The sequence below is a fragment of the Passer domesticus genome, chromosome 7, assembly GCF_036417665.1.
Source record: "Passer domesticus isolate bPasDom1 chromosome 7, bPasDom1.hap1, whole genome shotgun sequence".
NCBI classification, from domain to species: Eukaryota; Metazoa; Chordata; class Aves; order Passeriformes; family Passeridae; genus Passer; species Passer domesticus.
The window spans coordinates 36,393,194-36,416,141 of NC_087480.1; the positions used below are offsets into that span (position 1 = coordinate 36,393,194).

At 41.2% G+C, this 22,948-nt stretch overlaps 1 protein-coding gene across 11 annotated transcripts in view; it reads right to left on the reverse strand.

The window, feature by feature from the left end:
- Positions 1–22,948, reverse strand: part of RABGAP1L (RAB GTPase activating protein 1 like) — a 223,066-nt gene that overhangs the window by 52,879 nt on the left and 147,239 nt on the right. For 9 of the 11 annotated variants that reach the window (XM_064427734.1, XM_064427731.1, XM_064427733.1 and 6 more), the window contains 2 exons: positions 21,176–21,217; positions 2,715–2,843 (listed from right to left, as the gene is read on the reverse strand). In XM_064427734.1, the coding sequence (XP_064283804.1) occupies positions 2,715–2,843; positions 21,176–21,217 (171 nt within the window). Of the gene's footprint in view, positions 1–2,714; positions 2,844–5,712; positions 5,819–9,591; positions 10,198–21,175; positions 21,218–22,948 lie in introns of those variants that run through there. The other 2 variants (XM_064427741.1, XM_064427742.1) reach the window with 2 other exon arrangements.

The window sequence follows — 22,948 nt, forward strand, 5'->3', positions numbered from 1 at the left end:
CAAGGAGAGGTGGATTTTTATTACATGTTACACTCTTGTTTTGTTCTGCAGTAATCTGGGAACAAAATTAAAAGAAACATTGGAAAAGATACAGCTCACTATGAAGCCTGCCCACAACACAGTTCTGTTTTTAGGTTTTTATGCCTCTGTAATTAGCTGAGAAATCTGAAGAAAATCCTCCATTCACTTACTGTGTGATACTTGCTCTAAAACCATCTATTGTTTAGTCTACAAGTACTGATGCAGCCCACAAGCAGTGGAAAGACACACAGTGCCTCTTTCACACAGCACAAAAAAGAAGTTTTAAGGGTCTGGTTTGGCTTTTTTTTTTAACAGAACAAGTTTTGTTGCATTCAACAAGAGAGACTACTACTCTTCATACAAGCTCTGTGTTCCCTGGGACTCTACCACTGGTGATGACCAAGACTAAAATCTCCTGTTTCAGTGTCAGCTCCTGCAATTATTAGTTGGTAAATAAATTCAATGATTCTAACATCTAATTATAGAATCATGGACTAGTTTAGGTTGGAAGTGATCTCTGGAGGACATCTTATCTAAACCACCCTCTGAAGGCAGGTGACCTTCAGCAGCTCACTCAGGGCAATCTGTATGTTGAGTGTCTCCACAGATGGAGACTCCAGAACCACCATGGCCAACACATTCCTGGCCCTCCTAGAGAGCACAAAAAACACGTCCAGAAGCCAATTTATTGTCACCAGTTAACAGGATCCCAGGACACACTGAGCACTCCACAGCCACTGCTCCTCATCCTCATGCCACACCAGAGACCATGGCCAGACAGATGCTCCAGTGACCATGGGGACGAGTGGCACCTGTGACAAGGGTGCAAGTCTGGGGACACACACCCATTTAATCCAAGTTTCACCCTCCCTCCAAGGGGGTCTTGTGCTGAGTTTCCTCACATTAAGTTCCTGAAGTCTCTTACAGGGTGAGTTGTAGGCTCAGGGAGTCAGCAGAGCCCGAATCCCTGATCACACCAGAGCAGCATTTACTGACACAGCAGAAGGTGACTTCTACCTTCCACTTTTCCCCACCCCTGAGAACCCCAGGTCTCAGCTCTGAATTCTCCCTCCTTTTCAGTAATTCCTTCTAATCCTCACACACTTCTCTAACACACAAGGGGGTGACTTGACTCCATGTTTGCTACACTCACCCGAGCTTTTCCCTTAACCAGAATCCACAGTGCGTGAAATGCTGTGTATGCAGTGAATTAATCCACTGTCAAACCCTACCCCTTCCTGTCACCCAACAGTTCAGAATGTCACACTCTTCCCACAAATGGCCCCAGGCACTGAGCCCTGAGCATCTGCCTCAGGTGCATTTCAAAATACTTCCCCAACAAATCACAAAATTACACATACATCCAGTACTAAATGAAAAACTAATGACAAATAACATCATGTGACATACACTATATTGCACAAGAAAAGGAGAAAGGCATGAGAAAATTGACAAATAGCTCTTCCAACAGGTACCACAAAGACTTCTACATCAACCTCCCATCAGAAAATACACAGTAATACTGAGTAAGTAGCAGAAAGATAATTCTCCTGTACTTGCTAAGTCCTTAAATTACTCATTTTCAACAACCAAGTAGAGGACTAAATACTAAACATCAAACTACAGCTTTGTACTCACAAACAGTGTCTTTCAGCAGCAGAACTGAAATTCAAGTACAATTTTACTAAAACTTTTGCACAGAACTTCTTTTCTTTGGCTGGAATAAACATTCAGATGGCAAGACCTATTTTCTTCGTAAGATGAGTGGTTTAACCAGAATGGAAAAAACCCCTGCTTAATAAAGATGAAATTAAGCAGCACAAGGGAAATTAACAAAAATATTGAGAGAGGCAATAAAAATATAAAAAGAGGCAGAGTGTTGGAGGAACATTCTTCCTAGTGGATGTTCTCTGTGCATCACTGGGCCACACCAAACATGCACTTCCCATCAGAGCTCACATTCCAGGAAATGACTAAACCACTTTTTCTCCAAGATCAAACATTAAACCCCTCCATAGCAATACATATTTCAACAAAAAAAAAAAATAAATTCCAGGACCTTCCAAATGACCACTTTATGAATCTCTGCAGCCATTTTAAACAGGTTTCCACCCTCAACAGCTTACAGTCATGCTTCTCTAATTTGGTTTAAAGTCCAGTATTTGTAGTCAGTAAGTTCAGAGTAGCCTGACTTCTGACAGCAGAATCTTGGGTAGGGTAGAATATAAAAACATATTCTGTCTTGGTAAGCTTGATATACAAACAAAACTCATTTCTACCTCAATTCAAATGTATTATACACAGCACTCAGCAGATAAACAGCTTCTGAGCAAAACAAATAATTTCTGAGCTTTGTTTGCATGATTATCATACAGTGATTAATTGGTTTACTGCAGTCACTGTTTATAAAACAAATAAGGAATTAGTGAGTTCTGATAATTGTTGATGCTGCACCATTTTTCTGTTTTAATTATTAGCTTGTACCCAAGCACATAAAGAGAGAAAAGATCACAGATTCACCTTCTTTAAAGACGGAAGGTGTGTGTGTGTAATCATACAAATATACATAAAAAGCAATAAACCAGTGGTTTAATTTCTTTACTTTCTACATGCTACTGCCATTCTTAACACAGCATTTTACTCTTCCTGTACAAACTCCTGGCTGAATGAGAAGCAATGAAGTCCACCCTTACCTTAATATTGCAAGCTTGTTCCATGAGTCTCCGGGCGTTCTCCTCAGCTCTGTACCTCTTGGGCAACTGAACCCTGAAGAATTTTAAAGCTCCTTCAAAATCAGCCTGTAGAAGGTCCTCTTTGGAGGTCTGCAATTAAACACAGGGAACTACAGTAAACCCTGGGAACATGCAGTCATGCTCTTCTACTTGATTTGTCATTTACTGGATGCATTCCAGACCACCAATATTCACATTAGCTCTAAGTCATCCTCCTTGAAATCAGCTCTTTTAACTCTGCTTCATAAAACAGAGGCTAAAGCCCACCCAAGGAATCCTAGGCAGGGCAGCACAGAGGACTGCAACATGGGAATGGATTTTATCCTTCTATACCTGCCAGGTGAGAAAGAGATTCTGGTTCAGCCTGTCAAGATGTCAGCAAAGAGAAAAAAAAAAAAAGGCAAACAACAAAAACCTAGGAGAAATTCTTGTATTTCCTGGAAAGCTTGTGCATTAGACCATTACTGATTCTCATGGCACTGCCCTAAAAAGACAAAGTATATATATTTAATGTATGTATAGTTACAGACATGAAGAGTAGAAGAACATGATTCATACAAGGCATCAGCAAGTCAATGTGCTGAAGTCTGTGACAGAATTTCTTAAAGAACACTGTGCCAGAAAATGTTCTACATGCTTATTTCCACATCTCCCATGCTCCTGCACCTCTCAGTGGTACCAAGTCTAAAAGGCCAGAAGAGGTTACACATTCACCATGAATCCACTCCTGTCCCTGACAGAGCAATGTGATTCACAGGGACAAAAGCATCCATCCTCCAGGTTACTGAGACCTGCACCAAGAGGTTCAGAAGGTACCAAATCCCAAGCCGTGGGATAGTTCCTTTAAATGGTTCACAGAAACTGAAGGTCCTGACAAGACATTCCGAACATCATCTCAAAAATGTGAATTTGAAGGGTTTTAGCCCAGAAAAGAGTAAACAAAACTCTGTCAACATAGGTACTCATATGGTGGAGATCTACACTGTGTAATGTGTAGAACTGCAAATACCTCAGCAGCAGCACAGGGTTAATTGCTGAATTAATTGCTCATGTACCACCACCACCACCATTTTCACGTGTGCTAACATTTCCATGTGGGCATCCTCTGCCTTCTCATGAGTAACAAACACCCAGTATTATTTTTTGCTTCATTACACACAGTGGGTACATTACACACACATTGGTTCAAAGTTGGATTCTTAACTATGTTATTTGTTATCCACTTGAATCCAGAGAATCCCACAATGGCTTCGGTTGGAAGGGACCTTAAAGGCCAACTCATTCCAACCCCGTACCATGGACAGGGACACCTTCCACCATCCCAAGCTGCTGCAAGCCCCATCCCACCTGGCCTTGGACACTTCCAGGGATCCAGGGGCAGCCACAGCTTCTCTGAGCAACCTGTGCCAGGGCCTCACCACCCTCACAGGGAAGAATTTCTTCCCAATATCCAATCTAGCCTGGTCCTCTGGCAGTTTGAAGCCATTCCCCCTTGTCCTGTCACTCCAGGCCCTTTCCCAAAGTCCAGGCCCAGCTCTGTTCTTTTCTTTCCTTACTGAATTCACCTAAGATCTATTGGATCATCCCGATGTTCACTGCCAAAGAAGCTGCTGGGTCATCACTGCAGGGGCCCAGGAAAAGCTGCCTTGGGGGTGCTGATGAGAAACACTCAGCTTTAGAAACTATCCCATCTGATCCCATCCACAACCATTAAACATTCAGCTTTGCAACCTATCCCATCTGATCCTGTCCACAACCATGAAAGATACAGCTTTACAAACTATCCCATCTGATCCCATCCACAACCATTAAACATTTGGCTTTGCAACCTATCCCATCTGATCCTGTCCACAATCACTGGCAGCTGCACAACTTGGCTGAGGCTCAATCTGACAAGGCTGAAGTGTTGACAGAGAGCCGGGGCAGCTGGTATGGGATGAATGAGATCCACCCTGGCCAACATCACACTCCTCTTGGATGAGTCTTCCTGAGGCTGTGAACGCTCTTGCCACACTTAAAGCCAGATCACTGTTTCATACCCACACTGGGCTGGTTGTTGGAAGCTGCTGAGTGTGGTGGGAGCAGCTGGTCGTGCCCAGCACCTGTGACAAACCCCTGCTCGAACCCAAAAGCTTCCAGGGAAGTTCAGTGGATAACAGCGGTGGAAAAGCACTAAAGGTTTCATGGAATCACGGAATTGTTAAAGTTGGAAAAGCCCTCTAAGATCATGAAGCCCGAGCACTTACCCAGAACTGCCGAGACCACTGCTACACCATGTTCCTAAGTGCCACATCTGCACATCTCATGAATCCTTTCAGGGAGGGTGACCCCATCACTTCCCTGGGCAGCCTGTGACAATACCTGAGCACTCACTCAGTGAAGAAATTTTTTCTATTTCAATACCCAGCTCATCTCTCTTCCTTTGTTCTCAGCCATGTTGGTATCTGCCACCACTACCCAGTTCAAAGAGACTTCCCAATTATATTACCAGTTTGCCTTCTTGGGATGCTCCTGCACATCCAGTCCCCTCCCCTTCCTTTAAAGCAATTCTATGTAAAACATTTCAAATCAGATCTAATTTTCCTAGGCGTCTGCTTGAATCATTGTTATAGTAGTATTTTTAACAGTCCCCAACAAACTACATTTATTAAACTGTAACTATTGATAACTTTGAGTTCTCAATGCTGAAAAATCTGTAGTCAAAGTACATCCCATAAGATCATGGAAATAAGAACTTCTCTAACAGAGTTCACTGAACTAAGACTGGAGTTATGAAAACTGCAAACCATCAAATTGTACAGGTTGGTTAAATGAGTGATAGAGTCCAGGCAAATCAGCTCCTTCTACTTCACTGAAAATATTTTCATTTCCTCAAAATCATCTGTTCATCAAAATACTAGCTTCACTATTAAAATCACAAGAAAAAAAAAAGTAGAAATTTTGGCACCCCAGGATTCACCTTTCTTGACATTTTGTGACTTCAACTAATAACAGTTTCTCTGGAAACTTCTGCCAGATGTTTGAGAGGCAGAGATTTGTAAACCCTTGGTTGAAGTCACTCAACTCCTGAAACTCATCAACAGCTGATTTCTAAACAGCTGATTTCTATTACTAAACCACCTATAAGCTTAATGAGCTAATCATTAAAGTTTGGCAGGTGCATTGCATTTTTGTGCATTTGGGAACTTCAGGAAAGTTTTTTATTACTATAGATGTTATTTTTAGATCAACATATTTTTGATTAAAATCTATTTTCAAACCAAGGCATACAAGGAGACGCAGTCAGAACTATGACCCAAAAGCTCAGTTTGCATTCTAGGTTTTGACTAAATATGTTCTCAAATGTTCTTCCCACATCACTTAAGTATTTCAATACAGTCATAAAATTATCTTAAATGAATGAGTTGAAAATTAGGAAAAGCCCTTTCCCAAAAGTATTAGCAAAGCCTTTAAATCTAAAGGTAAAGTTTGGAAAAATAGCAAATATTCAAAAAGCAAGAACAGAATTTGAGAGACCTAAATAATGTTAATTCCTTTTTTTAAAGTAAATAGTGTTGTTACTACTTTCCCCAAAATATTTAGGAAACCGTGATTAAGACAAGGGAAAATCCTTGGATTTTTTTCTTTAATTTAATTTCTCTGTTTTCAATTATTAATCCTGCAGCTTTATTTATTACTGACTCTATCAAAACTCCTATTCCCACCTGGGAACTAACAGCAGAAAAAATTTTGGATGAACCACACTGCACATCCTTAATTTAGTTCTTCCTCCTTCATACAAACAGAAAAAAATTACTTATTTCCATAGAATTTTAGGTATATACTTAGATTTCTGTAGAATGTCAGTGAGCATAAACCACCTGTTTTACACTTATTGAACATGTGTCAGAAATGAGGCCAAGAAGTTGAAGACTGCAAAGAACCTGGCCATGCTTCACTATAAAATTTGCTTTTGGGACACTCAAAATGCTTGTAAGTATCCTCCAATTTTTCAGTATTTATATAAATAAATATGAAATTTATTAATATATATTCATAAATATATGTATATACACATAAATATGAAAATTATAAATTTGTGTATATAAGTGTAGATACTTAAATTCTTGTATATACATTTATATACATACTTTGTATATATGTATATATCCATATGATACATATGTATATAAATACATATGTATTTATATACATATGTATCATATAGATAATATATAATAGGATATTATAATACCAATATATATTATAGATAATTATAATAATATGTATATATGTGTGTGTGTGTGTATATATATATATATATAATTAAAGTATCTTTTGTTATTTAATGCCTATAACACACAGATTCAAACTCCTTAAAAAAACTTTCTGGTTTTAACTTCTTAAAGAAGACACATGGTGTAAAACCAAGATACACAAGCTATTTACTGCTGACCAAGAGTGCAGAGCTGCACGCTGCAGGACTTTGCTGCCCTTTGCCATGAGCCACAGAGCTGAGAGCTGCTCAGTGGCTCACAGAGGAAATGTAAATCCCCTGACCTTCTGTGCTGGATAAACTCAGGCTCCAGGCCTGGTGGATAAATTATTTGGATTTATCTGGTGGATAAAACTGCTGCAGCAACACCAGAACACACTTCTAGGGCAATACACCAAACTCCTTTGCTGGCTTTTTTTGTACTGTATTATCAAACACTGATTTTCCTGAATAAATTCCATGCTCTCTGTAACACACTGGTACAAAAGTGCTGTGGAAAAAACCCCAAAACACCTCAAGGTTTGTGAGTGGAGAGCTGGGATCCACAATCACAGCACTGATCTTGTGCACACTCAGTGACATCCCTCTTCACCCCTGCCTTTCTGTAGCTCCACACTAACATGGCAAAGTTCACTCTGCCACATAAATACTGATGCAGGTGGGTAAGAAAATCTCCTGGCTTCACCCACTCTGGGTCATTCCAAAGGGAGCAAATCCCCAGAACTGGTGCTGTTCCACCTGCCCAGAAGTGTGCTCAGGTGGGAGGTGATCAGAATTTTTCTAATACTGGCTAGAGGTTATAGATTGTATTTATCACAGAACACTGCAATGACACATGCTCTACCCATCACAGGCATTTATCCCCAAAACCACAGCAGAGAGAGAAGCTATGCACATTAAAAAAAATAAAAAAAAAGCTTAATTTTATGAAACACTGATGTTTTGAAGGATCTTCAGTTCTGACTGAAGTACAAATTCTCGGCCTTCAGAGATGTCTCATTTTTAACATATCATCAGAACACAGTCTCTCCTTTCTGAGAAGAGTGTGTGTCAAAAGGCCTGTGTGTCAGGAGAGGAATATTTGACTAATAAAACCTGACAGGGAATCACACTGACTCTGCAAGTCAAGTCTCTCTCATTACACAAAGCACTATTTGTATTATTTTACCTTTTTCACACTCTTTCTTTCCTTTTAATAAAGAATCCTGTGCCACTCAGCAAAGCCAAACTGCCTGGAAGATAAGGAATGTGAAATTGCCTGGTGGTCTCCATAGGCCAGATACAAAGCCTGGTTAAGTCAAGTGAAAAAGACCTCAGTGGTTTTGTCTGTGCTTTCCTTAGAGCTCATCACAGCACAATTTGGGGTGATTTGGCAGCCCTTGCCCAAGAAAAACCATCAGCAGGATGAGCGTTTTGGTACACTGGGAGAAAACTGGAATAACGATAACACACCCAACAGCTCAAACCACGCATCACCAGGGACCAGACTCAATTCTACAAGTGACTGTAAATCCCCAAATCCAGCTGCACTGTAGCAATGTGAATTTTTGATTTTTTGTGGCATCTCCCAGAGCAGGGACACAGTGTTCCAGCCACCCACGCTGTCTGTACCATGGAACAGGTTGTAACACACAGAGCACATGGATTCCTGTGGATCCTGAGCAGCAACAAGATGGGTTCAGTTGGGTGAAAAAAATGGACAGGTCACTCTATATAACCACATTATGGGTATGGGAATAAAGGAAAGGCACCATAGGAAATGGGGGATCAGGAAAGGACTGTCTTCCCATGGATCACACAGAGATGCCATTCTGGTGTGCCAGGCCACGGACAGAGCTGCAGCCAGGCGTGGTTACAACATCCTGAGCAGACCCAGCCAGGTTTAGGCACTGAGTCCCGGATTTGCCACTCTTTTGTGGGTTTGGGGCTTCTTTGTACAGCAGCAAAAATGATAAAAGCGTGTTCTCTGTGTCATAGCATGGCACACCAACTGCAGGCACCCCCCACACAGCATTTGCCATGATGGATGGAAACACCCTTAACAATTTATTTCCCAGATCATTCTACACAGCATTTTCAACTTTTTTACATACTGTCAATTGCCTTTCCAAAACCAAACACAGAAACGGCCAAAAGCCAAAATGCATCAACACAGCCTGATTTTTAAATGATGAGTCTGTAAAGCCAGCCTATGATGTGAAAAGTATAAAACCTGAAATGCTGACCATTAATGCACTTGGCATCAGTACCTAGAAGGTGACTGGGCACACTGCTTATCTGGAATCATCACAGCACTGAGAACAAAAACACTCAGGTATTTAGGAAAGATGTTTTTTTATGATTCAGCCCTGGCTGATGATCCTTCAAGCTAGTTAAGGAGTGGCACTGGTCCCCATCAGCAGGACTAGTGTCCAGCCTTGCTGAGCTAACATCAGAAAGAAGGACTCAGTGCTTGAGAGATGGATTATGAGGAGCGGAGAGGAAAAAACAAGAGCCCTCTCATCCCTCCTGGGGGCAGAGGCAGGGCTGGGAGGGAGAATGGCAAATTCCCGACGAATTCATTTCATGAAAAGGTGATCTCACCGCAAGCAGCCGAGGCACAAAGAGGCGATGCCCCATGCCCAGAAGTTCCAGCACCCGACACGCGTATTCATTCACCAGCTTGCTCCTCTCGTCGTGCATGTCCTGGGACTTCTTGGCAGGTGGGGTGAGCTTGGCAGCCGGGCTTTTGCAAGGTACCCCTTCTTCCATGAGCAGCAAGTAGTGAGAATCCAGAGTGAGAAGAACAGGCTTTATGAACGGCAATCTCCAAAAGTGCAAGATTAGGAGAGCCAGCCTCCAGTCTCTGGAATGGGTTTGGATGGCTGCTCCAGCAACGCCCCTTTAGCCTCTCAGGAGGAGAAAAGCATCTTTGCTAAGAATCAAGATAAAATATGATCCACCGCGCTGGCTCAGCCAGAGTCCGAAGGAGATTTGAAAAACGAACCAGAGAAACCATGGATCTAAAAATGCACATAAAAAGCAGGAAAATGGCAGGGAAGGAGCACGGGGCAGGCGGGCAGGGAGCAGAGCGGGGGCTCAGCGTGCGGGAGCCGGGAAGGGCAGCGGAGCCCGGGCACTCGGGAGGCTGCACACAGAAAAGGATGAGCTCATTGCAACCCCGCTCGCTCAGCATCAGGCACGAAGGGGTGGGAAAGGGGGGCTGGGAGCAGGAGGAGGAGGGGAAAGAGGAGGAGGAGGGGGTGCCCGGGCACCGGGAGCCTCTCAGGGGGAGAATGCCGTAATAAGAAACCAATGGTGAGCACGGAGGGACGGGCGGGCTCCCACCCTCCATCAATTCCGAGCGGGGCTTTGGCTGCTCAATCCCGGCTTGCAGCACATCAGCTACATCCTTTTAGGCTCCGGAGCGGGGCGGGATCGGCCTCCCAGCCGGGGTAATTACTCGTACACGCATTTTGCTCGGGAATGATGAAACACAGCCACGGTGCGGGTGGGGCAGGGCGCCCTGCCCCTCGCCAATGGCGACCACAGAGGAGCCCGGCTGTGGGGAGGGCCTGGGGAGCCACAGCCCTTCAGCTGGGGAAACTCAGTCATTAAAACACCGTCATTGCCAGAGCCGTGCTCACGGGAGGCGTTTCTGCATCTGGAGCCGGTGGGCAGAGAGGGAGTGATGTCAGCGTTTGAATGGATGCTGGAAAAGCGCTGCACGTTTGTGAGGAGAACGCAGTGATGCCGCACCTGGATGGCCCGGCCACCTCCCTGTGCAGAACACAGCCCGCTGCTCTGCCACCTGCCACAGGCAGCCGCTGCTCCAGCCCGCAGGGCTGCCTTCCAGAAAACACGCCTTAATGCTGCTTTTTGAATAGCCCCATCCATAAAATGGGGAATGCAACAGAACAACACCCATTTCTAGTTGATTTCCAATTGCTTTCCAATTGCAACAGACAGAAATACTCCCCATTTCTAACATAAAGGTCATAACTTAAAATATTGTGAGAAGCTCTAAACCACATCAAACAGCAAACATTTCTGAAACTGTATATTTAAACTCTAAAAATCATTTTCCTAACATATCAAGAAAAAACATATTTACTTCAAATACTAATAGAAAGTAAATACCTGTAGGATAGGGTTACTGCATTAAAATAATAAACATGTTAATGAGTAGCTAAAATACGGAAATCATTGCATGAAAAGTGAACTGGGTATAATTATACTAAGAATCTGTATTTTTATATATAGGGGGATAGGGAGTGATATTTGAAGTTGTTGGCTTGAGGTGACACATGGAGGAGTTGGGAAAAGCATTAAAGCAGAAGTCAGAGGTGAAAGGCACCAGAAGATGCCAGTGGGGCCTCAAGGATGGTGGTACAGGATTGACTCAGCTAAAGGCCCTGCAGCTGTGCAGTGTGGACAGGCTCTTAGCACAGATGGTGCTCTGCAAGCTGATTTAAATCCCCCAGGCTCCAAACCGGTGTTCTGCAGGTGAAATCTGCAAAGGCCGCTGCAATTCTGCCAGGATGAGGTGAAGGTGTTCACTGAGGGCCTTGTGCACAGAAGCCACAACCAACACACATTTTGTTCCAGTTTAAGGCTGTGGGCAGGATGGGAACGCTCCCATTTTTTCCAGGCTCCATTCACACGCAGTTCCAGACATTCAGGTTTATTTTTCAGCCAACACACATTTCATTCCAGTTTAAGGCTGTGGGCAGGATGGGAACGCTCCCATTTTTTCCAGGCTCCATTCACACACAGTTCCAGAGATTCAGGTTTATTTTTCAGCCTGTGACTCTGCACACAAGTGCCCAACCCAGCACAGGTTACACATCAGAAATGTTTGTAGGGAAAGGGTTTAATGGAAAGGAGGCAGCTTTGCCTATTTCTGAATTCTATGTTAAACACATTCTGGTAAGCGTGATAATCTAGAAACATCAGGTTCTACTGCTCTATGTGAATGAAAGCCTTGCTTAAAACATTAAAAAGGAAGAAGTAAGAGCACTGGAAGTGTGGTGCTGGGAAAGAAGTTACAGAACTGACCAGGCACAGAGCCACCAGTGACCCCAGGGCAATAGGATGGGGAATTCAGAGCACCAGCAGTGTAAAAAGCCTTTAATTCTTTATTGTGTAAGTCAGACTTTAATCAGCTAATACCTCTGATCCTCACAGAAATTCAGGTTTGGTTCATTTTGGTTAAGGTCTGGGCCTATGAAAAATGGAATTAACTGATGATTAATAAAGTCTGGAAGTCTAAAAATTTGTAATGGGATCCAATAGTTAGAGGTGAAAACACATGAATTTGAGGTGCAAATTTTTAGGAATGACAGAATTACCTGCAGGATTACTTTCCCAAGAGATGTAGTCTACTACCATCATTATATTTTCTACATCAGGCCTGAATTTTTTTTTAAGAAGAGGTTTCAGATACAAAAACTTTCAAGGCTTGACCACAAATTTCTTTAATTTTATCAGCTGAAATAATTGTTCCATGCTTTTCAGGAACTCCTTTCATACAGTGTAACAGTGAACCATCATTCAGGTTTTTACACTTCCTACCATTCTTATTTATTTCCATATTCCCACTGAACATTTTAACTTATTATAACTTAATTTTATCCACATCTGACCAGGAATTGTGATTTTTCCTTCATGTATGCCATTGGATTACTGACCCAAATTCTTCAGAAGGGCCTGACTGAAGTGAATTTAAAACCTAAAAATGGCCCAAAAGGTAATAACTATAAGGCAGTAACTAAGATGTCTGAGAATAAACACACATTGCTCGTGCTTAGACTTCCATGTCATGGACTATCTGGTCTGTAAGTGCAGGTAAATTCTGTTTCTAGCCTTCCTAACCATGAAATGCCTGCTCACTCACACAGCTCTGATGCAGTTCAGAGCTGCTCAGGCTCACACAGCTGAGGCCCACTGAACTCAGAAGAAATTAATGCCAAAATAGTTTCATAGTAAACAAAATCATATAGAATATTACTTGAAATTATCTATATTCTGTACCAAGATAGCAAGGATCTTGATAGGCAGTCCTTTATAAATCTCTGTATTTTAAAATATGAAATCTCTGTATTTTAGTGGCAAAAATGACTGATTTTGAAAAGCTAAATAGACTAAGATGGGTAGGAAAAAGTTATATTTGAAGTCTACTCCTGTAAAAGGATAAGACATTCAGCACCAGAACAGCTCTGAAAATCCACATGAATGACATCATGGCCACAGTAAGAACATCACCTCTTACCAGAAATTACTTTGTGTTTTCTGTTCTTCAGGGCTAATTACAGCTGTGTAATCTGGATTTAGCAAAGGCTGCACCTTGGTCATTGTACACAGAGAGAACACATGAAAGCAGCTGATTTCCACAGCAGGTTCCAGCAGTGCTCCATGCTGGCTGGGCTGCTCTTCAACAGCTTGGGGAGAGGGTGAAGGATGGGATGACTGTCTCCAGATCTCCTAAATTATTCAGGGATTTAAAGACAGGGGTTACAATAAAGAACTGCAGAAGGGCCATAAAAGATTGAGTGACTGGGCAGTAGAACAGCCAGGGAAAGTCAACGCAGATAAATCTAAATTGATGCATATGGAGAACAGCATCAATTCTCCACATAAATGATGGACTGTGAGCTGAGAATTGCTACTCAGAAATGGATCTTGGGACTCACAGAGGAGAGTCCTATGAAAATATCAGATGGAGGTCAACAAAATGCATCAAATGGTGGGAGGTAACAGGGAAAGGGCAGAGATCTGACCAGAGAACACTATTATTCTTCATTCATGTGGGATTCTTCTCTGGTATCGTTCACCATGCTGAGCCTCCCTTTTCAAAAAAGGGGTAACAGAGATGGAGAAGTATTTCGAGAGAATCAGAAGGCTCCAAAGGAGGAGACAAGAAGAGACTGTGATTATTAAGCCTAGAAAACAGAAATTGATGAGGGATATGTAGACTTTATAAAGTCCTGAGTGTGGAGAAAGTGACGAGATACCAAGGGTCCAAAATGCCTGTCTGACACGGGAGCCTCACATGAAAGTCACAGGGTCCAAAGCAACCAAAATAATCAATAAACTGAGAAAACCTCTGGGGTACCCACTTACATGTGTTCAAAAAGCCAACAAAAAAAGCCATGGAATAACAAACCATGCAGAATTATTAAACATGAGACAGCACTTCTTTCTCAGAGTTTTCAAGACATAAATTGCCAGAGGCAAAAGAAAAGAGTTTTATTGTCCTGCTCTTAGAAGTCTTTCCCACATATCTGCTGCTGGCAATGAGACACTGGGGTAGACAAGCCAGTACAAGTCTGGTGTGGAATGATGATTTTTATGTTTTCATTCACTTCAGTTACATTCTTGAAAAAAATATTTTCCCAAAGAATGATAAGATTTGCTAGGTACATGAGACAGATACACTATATTTAAATTATATTAAAGATAATTATAATAAAGCAATTATATTTATTTATATAAATATTTAATAATTATTTTAGTAATTATAATAAAAATAATGGTTTCATTCAGAACTGTATGTAACCCTAAAAAGACCCTCTTCACTTTCCAACAATTAGAAATTACCAACACATGGTATAACAGGAATCATTAATATCTAAATCACAGTTCAGTGCTGCTAAAGAAATTCAGGCCAACAAATTTAATGTTATTTTCTCTGCTATGAGGTTTCCTTTTGAAAAGGGAGTTTCTCTCCACCTTCAAAATTCAAAACTTAGGGTGAACATTTACCTAACAGGAACAGAACTGATTTTAGGTGTGAGGAGGAGATCAAATGGGCAGAGAGAGTAACTAATCAGCACAGGATGGATTTTCAACACACAAATAAATGTGGACTTGTGAAAATAGAAAATTTGTTATATTAAGGCTGGAAAATCAGTGGTCTGGAAGTTGAATGATTCTGGACATTTTCAGGCACAGATTTCTCTTTCTAAACAGATCATCTCCAACAAGTCACCCAAGAAAGGTTTTTGGGGTAGACAGAGTAGGTCTGTGGGAAGAATTATTCAGCCCAGCAACCTTAAAATGTAAGGAAATCTTCAGTTTAGAAACTAGAAATACAGTAATCTGAGAGCCTCTTAAAGCCTGAATTTCTTGTGCTCTGCTCAATGCAGGTCTTAAGGAGAATAGATAGTTCTGATGTCTAGCTCCAGAGTCAGGATCCTCTTCACTTCCTAGAGGTGCCAGCTCTTACCTTGGGATCAGTTACGTGAAGAAGATACTAAAAAGGGGGTATAAAAATAAAAGACATCTATTTTGCCTTGGATTCTAATGTGGACATTTCTGATTTTTTTCTTGAGAAGAGCCTTTTGAAAATGTAATGCAATTATACAGTGGACTAAACCAGCTCACATAGAATCAAACCCAGTTCTGGATGGAAGGAAGTCCTGCCTGTCACTTTGTCAACTCCTGGCCTACAGCAATGCTGACTTAAAAATCAGTTCTGGCTCCTCAAGCCATTGCAAATGCAAAGAAAGAACAGAGCAAGAATTAAAACTCTTCAACACAAGGCCTAAGTCCCATTACCTGCAGTCTAAGTGCACTTTTCATCTGATACCTCTCCAAAAATTACAGTAATTGCCATAATTTCATTTCTGACTCAAAGGCAATTGACATTTCTGAATTATCTGCATTGGCAATATGCAAGTTTTACCTAAAACAAGCACCTGTACAGTCTTCACTGCCTTCAGAGGTTTAGCCAAGAAGATTACACAGAATTTCTGTAAGATATGGAAGAAGTTGGTCGCTCAACTTAAACTTTTTCTTGAATTGCTTGCTTTCATATGAGGGATAAAACTGATTTTCTTACTTGCTGTGATGGCTTGAACCCCTTGGGTTCTTTCTTTTTCATTTACTTAAAAGACAACACTACTTTTGAAACATTAATGCCCCAGGCTAGATTGTGGCAAGTGGTAATTTCAGGAGCAGATGATGAAGGGAGGCACAATCCCAAGGGATGTCACATTGGTCATTTCAGTTTCCACTGGCAGCCACACATCCCCGAGGGAATGGGTAGAACTTTCCCATGATCAGCAGGCCCTGAGGTGCTCAAAGACAGATGACTGCTCTGACTACCTCCACTTCTCACAAGCAGAAACTTTTGAACTGTGCCTTTAACACAGAAATTTCAGATCTGATTTGAAGGTTATGGTGCAAGTGGTAATTCAGGAGAGAACCGATCTGGGTGAAATCTGAGAGGGGTTAGGTCAGATAACTGCCCAAGGAAGACAAAAAAAGAAAAGCTACAATTGATTATGTGTTCCTTAAGAATTGAAATGTAATGTATACAGATGTACAGCACAATTTTATTCAGAATTTTTGCTCTTACACAAATTCCCTTCTAAGGTGGGGACAAAGTGTTTGTAGAACCATCTGGTTAGTCAGGAATAGTATTTCACACAAACATAAGAGCACAAGACAGTCCTCAGAGTTATCAGAACAAATAGATTCTTTAGCAATAAGAAAATACAACATGAATACAGAAAACATGATGTGACCTTTGTTAAAGTTCCAGTCACCTCTGGAGGTGGTGCAGAAGAGAATGGCTGAGATGCACAGGAGTTCAACAACCCTGAGAGTACTGGGTTATTTAATAAACAATGTGAATGGGATCTACCAGCACTTCAGGGTGAGGAAAGCAAGGGGATTGGGGCTGGAAGGGAACTGGTTAAGTTGAAGGACAATGCTGATGTAAGAGTAGCTGAGGGTAAAATCACCAGTAATAAATCTCATCAGGACTAAGAGAAATGGCCTTCCAGCAGCAATTCTGAAAGCTGCTGGCGCAGGTTCTGAAATGGATGCTGTGTCACATAATGGCACAATAAAGCAGAGAAGCAGTTCTTCAGCCCAGGAGGTCCTTTTCAGTCCAGATACAGAATGAAATAAAGGTAATAAATAGCCCTCCTTTCCAAGATAATTTTGACACATTTTCTTTTAGAATCCACATCTGCCATCCCTGCCATTGTAACTGGGGTAGTGCTCTCTGGGACACTGACTGACACAAAGGGCTTTGAGACTGAAAGGTGCCAGCAGAAATAGCGAAGAAACACAACTCTCCTGTTTGTGTAACACTCAGGTATCTCCTGATCACATGCAGAGAGGAGGAGTGTCAGAACTCACAACCCCAATAGAAATGCTGCTCATCTTGACCTGAATTCAAGGAATGATTTAGAAAAGTACTGGGTTTAGGTTATTATAGGGAGCAGAGTAAATCTCTGTAAGGTTACAAAGCTCTGGCTGCTAAACACAGGCAGTAACAAAAATATTTCTCACTCTTTTCTACCCATTTTCTTTTCAGTATTATAAACTTTCCTGATCAGAACTATGGCTTTCCTCTAGCATTAAGCAACACATTTTTTAACAGTCACACAGATGAAAACCCAATAAGCCAAATGTTGAGCTTAAGCGCTGTGGATCACAAACTCTGTGAGAAGATAAACTCTAAAAATGAAAGGTTTGGACATGCGCCTATTTTTAAAGCCTCTGGTTCATTCTTACATTTCCAGTGACCATGTGCTCTTCCCTGCCTTTTCAGAAATTAGCAGCCACAAAAGCAGTGAATCTAGAGTCTGAATTCTACACAATCATGTATTTTAATTCCTGCCTCAGTTTGCTAACTCCACAATAAAGTTTGCCTTTAGCTTGTTTTGCCAAGTTCTAAGATCATAAATAAGATTTAAGAATTAATCAGTGAAATCCCTCTGGTGACCAGTGACAGGGAATGGCTGCAGCTGTGCCGGGGAGGTTTAGGTTGGATATCAGGAAAAGGTTCTTCCCCAGAGGGTGCTGGCACTGCCCAGGCTCCCCAGGGAATGGGCACAGCCCCAAGGCTGCCAGAGCTCCAGGAGAGTTTGGACAACGCTCCCAGGGATGCACAGGGTGGGACTGTTGGGGTGTCTGTGCAGGGACAGAGGCTGGACTTTGATGGTTCTTGGGGGTCCCCTCCATCTCAGGACATTCTATGAAATACTAAAACAGGAAGGAAATATTACAGTTTATTTCTTTTCATTAGCATATGTGAGGATTTTAATGCTTTTTATTTCCAGCAAAGAAACAAACTATTTGATGACACATGGGATTAGGAAGTGTGCTGGCACTGGAAGGGTATATTTTCCCCTGTCATTCTCATTAATCACCTTAATTGGGATTTTTAAAAATTAAAATATCAATGCTGTTTGTTGTTTTAAACAACAGATTTTAATGCTACCTTTTTTCCCTATTGGGGTTCTCTTTGCATGCCAGTGCTTCACTGCATTTTCCACTGCTCAGAAAATGAGAGGTGAGGAGTTAGGATTTCCAGCAGCTCAGGATCCTGAAGGGTAATTCAGGTGCAGTCCCTACAGGATGCAAGTCAATGACTCCCAGTGTAAGACAGTGCCACCAGCTGGGGACCCTGAGCAGCCTGTGGAGCACAACATTTGGATGCTACAGAACACAACTCCATGTTTTCCTTTGATAAGAAATCAGATTAATGCCCGAGCTATGGCTTTCACAGCTAAGAGCTTTAATCCTCTAGCTGTTCATTGCTGCAAGCACACTCAGGGTGTGGGAGAAGGGAAGAGGAAGGATTCCTGCGTGTCTCAAATGTTTATTTTCCCAGGGTGACTGCACAACGATGTCTCAGGCAATTGGTCACAGAAGTAGCACTGTCATTTCCAAACTAACAGCATTCCCTGTGAGACACAGCCCTGAGTGCAGGAGAGCTCCAGATAAAAGCTTCTCTTCCACTGCTATTTAGTGAAGGATTTGGATGCACACACCTCACTAGAAGGAAGAAAAATGGCATTTACACAAGAAAGGCTCCAGTATTCCACTGATGAAGGATTCCCTTACCCAAATTTAAAATAATCCAAGAGGTTGTGGATGGGAGAATAATTGCTCTGTTTTAACAAAGAACAAATGCTTAGGAATTGTTTTCATCCACTCCAGAATCAGACATACAAGAGCTCTGAAACACAGTTTTTAAAGCAGTTTTTCTGCAGCATATTCAGGTTCTATAACCTGAAAAAGCAGCACACTGAACCACTTTGCTCCTAATGATTAGGAGAGATTATGAACATATTTGAATAGGAAAAAAATTACTTCAGTTCTCAACTATTTTCTTCCCTAACAGAAGAGCAATTCTTGCTGAAAGCAAATTAGAATGCTAATTCAATTTTATGTAAGCACCAGCTCCATCTCTATGCCACTGTGGAACTGTGCTCGTAGGTGAGTTTTTCTGAGTTAGAATCTTATCTTTCTTACCTCAATTTTCTTTGTTTGGCTGCACTATAGAAATACTTTCTCAGGATAAAACCTCCTTTACCATTTATTTAGTGTCTATTACCGCTAGAGCAGGCAGTTACAGCATACACATGCAAGAAGAACTACTAAAATTGCCACAAACAGAATTATACCCAACTCTTTAACTCAGAAAATACTTATACATAAGAGTGACAAATTAAATTATTGAATTTTCCTCTGGAATATCCAAATAGAAATATTCTACTGGAGAAGCAGCATGTCATGGGGTATATGCAAAATGAAGACTGAACACTTGTGGTTAAAAGAAACTGGGCTAATTATTCAGCAGGAAACAAAATTCCTTATTTGCTGCATGACACCCATGAATTCTTTCCAAACTTATATTTTCTAAGCACTTGTTCTGCTGCTACCCTTGGTTTAACCCTTCCCTCTCACAGCAGCAGAAATGTAAAGCAGGTGGTCCCAAAGCCATCCTTCATAATGAAATTGAACTCAGTTCTCCTGCCCTGAAAACCCTCAGCCATCTGCAGCTCTGTGCAAGTACTCTTCCTTTTATTCTTTAGCTTTGAGATCCCTAAATTGGTACCTCTGCCTCTTCCCAGAACCTGTTCCTGCCATGTCCAGCAAACCTGCAGGGTGTGGGCTGGGTTCTTCCTTTCTCTTCCTCACCAGTATGCCATAACCTCCAGATTTCCCATTATCTACACTGGCCTTTAAAAATGGAATATTAACAAGCCCCCACAGCTGCAAATAAAACATGAAACAGGAAGAAAAGAGCACACATTTCCCTCCTTTTTACAAATTTCAATTTGTGTAGGAGCATTTCCCTGGAAAGATATATTAAACCAATTTCCTGTTTATAGGAGTCTTCATTAAATACATGCACTCAAGTAGAGTCACAACCCCATTTCCCACATCAGCTGTGTAAAGCACAGGTTATTTTGGACATTTCCTCAACATAAGGATATGCACTATCTCCTGCCTACACTGCAATATTTCACTGAAGTCACCTGCCCTCAAGCTGGACTCAGTGATCCTTTGGGTCCCTCCCACCTCAGGAGATGCTATGATTCTGTGAAAATATACAAGTTTGAAAATTTCAAATTGCTCTGTTCACAGCAGCACATGGATGCATATTCCTGGGGTGGAGCACTTCTGCCATAGGATTTTGTGCCGTAGAAGCTGAATCTCTGAGAATTCATCATTGCTGAGTAACTCAATCAGCAGCTGTTTGCTCTTTCTAGGAAAATGACAAGGAAATCCCACTGGAGGAGCAGCAACAGTGCAGTGATTCTAGTCTGCATCCTCATTATGGGCTGGGTGTGTTAGGAGTGACAGGCTGTTCTACCCTGTCAGATTTCAAAATTTCAAATTCCATACTGTGTGCTTGCATGTGGGCTGGATTTGAACCTTGTGGAGGTCAGGGTAAGATAACTCAGAGCTCATCTCACTCTACCCAGTGCTTTACCTACAGGTTTACTAGGCTAGGTAATTTTTTTAAATGTCTTTGTTGCCAAAGACAGAAGTTCCCTATATTAGAGAAAATTTCTATTCCCGTCTCAGTATCACAAATACATTGGATACCAGTCAATCATGTTTTATACAAAAAAAACCCAGACACAAAATAGATATGCTGTGAAATTAATCTGAATTGTTTTCTTAACAGTAATTACATGAGACATTTAAATCTTTAGACTGCATCCCTTGTTCCACAAGCTTTATGATATGATTAAGTTTAATAAAAACATATCTATCACAAGTACAATTTTGAAGAGACCTCTATCCAAATGGATATTTCTTCTTCATTCCTGGCTCCAGAGGTCCCACTGTTCTTGTTCTTTTAGACATGATATTAAGATAACCAGTATTTTAGTTTAATAAAGCAAAACAAATGTTTTAAAAAATTACTTACCTTTAAAAGAGCCAAAGCCACATGGAAGATTATGTTCATACCCTGAAAATAAGAAGAAAGAGACTTCAGTCAGTCCCAACATAGAAACCTCTTCTCACACTTAGCATTTTTGTGGCATCAAAATTCAATGTAAGTCCCTAGGGAACACTTCCCTTTTCCTGCTACACTTGGAAGATCCTCATTGAAGCCCCAAGGCAGTTTCCAAACTCCACTCTGGGGGAAGATCTCAGCTCTTTGGGGCTTTGGGAAACTTCACTTTGGGAAACTCAGGTGCTGTGGATGTGACAGGCTGTCCCTCCCTCTGTTGCAATGCTGGCTTTCATGAACAGTGCAGGATATTGGCATCAGCAAAATGCAATAAATATTCCAGGTGATAGATTTTTGTCAAGTAACTGACTTTAGCTGTGATTTATCAGGCACAATCTTACATACTCAAACTGTAAAAAAACCCCAAATAGAACAAAGACAACCCCACAAGTACACAAGAGACCTTTTTTTTAATGTGTTTAGCCAAAAGTTGAAACTATTTCAAAGCTAAACAAGGTGCTGTCTGTATCCAGTAGTTGCTTGCTGGTTTGCAAAAGCTGGAAATACAAATGTAGAGAAATGCATTTGGTGAGAAATACAGGGACAATAGGTATTTATTTGAAGATTAAAGGAAGTCTGCAGTCTGCATCTGTTGATAATTTACAATTATAAACAACTTTGTCTTCATCCAAATATGAGAAATACCACATGCAGTTCTCGTTTGCTGTACCATGTACTTCATGTTCAGACTGTTTTCCTCTGTAATATTTTCCAAATCTTCTTGCCTTGTTTAATGGCATGATAAATCTTTTCTAACAATGGCTCCCAGAGCTGGTATCTAGAAACATCTCAACACATTTGCACACAAGTAATACTGCAATTATATTTTATTGTTGTGGGATAACAACAAGAGTTGTGACAAGGAAATGTTCTCCAAGCAATTTCTGCTTCTGCAATTGAATGTGTTTCCAATCTTCTTCCTGAAAGCCTGAGACCATGTTTCTATAAAAATTAGCTTTTATAAAAACACGCTGGGACTTTACAGAAGCTTTCTCGGGAATAAATTGCATTTTAGTAGTATGGTGCCTTGAAGGGATTGTACCATTAATGAGTCCTGGAAATGCTGCAACATCAGACATAATGAATATTGCAACACTGAATTACTTTGCAATTCACTGCATTATCATTGATAACAAACTGCTTTTTCCCACTAGAGGTCACAATTGCAGCAGGACTGAATCTTGCTTCATCACTAGGAAACCCTACTTCCAAATGGGATAACAATTACTTCAAGTTGTTTGGCTTTATATACTTCTTTTTAATTGAGAAATGTAGAAAAACAGATGTCCAGTTGTGACTTTCAGTCATGACATTGATAATACCAGCACTCCAGCAGCAGTGAACAAGTTCACAGTACTTTCAGCTTTATTTCAAATATTAATCTGAACTCAACAGTTAATTCCACACAGTTATGCCATTCACAGCTTTTACTTCCTAGCAGAGAGGACTGACAAACACACTCTCTGTAAATGAGAGGAATATCAACAAGCTATCACAAGCACTGCATTTTATTCTTAACAAACTGATCAGATTTTGTTATGATATGAGTAAGACTACTACATCTAATAGCTGGACTGATGCCTCAGGTTTCAGCTTTTCTATTTTTCAGATTCTGTGCTGCTTTAGTGTGTCATTCTGAGCTTCGTATTAGGGGATGGTGAGCTCTCTACACAGAGTAAGGAGACA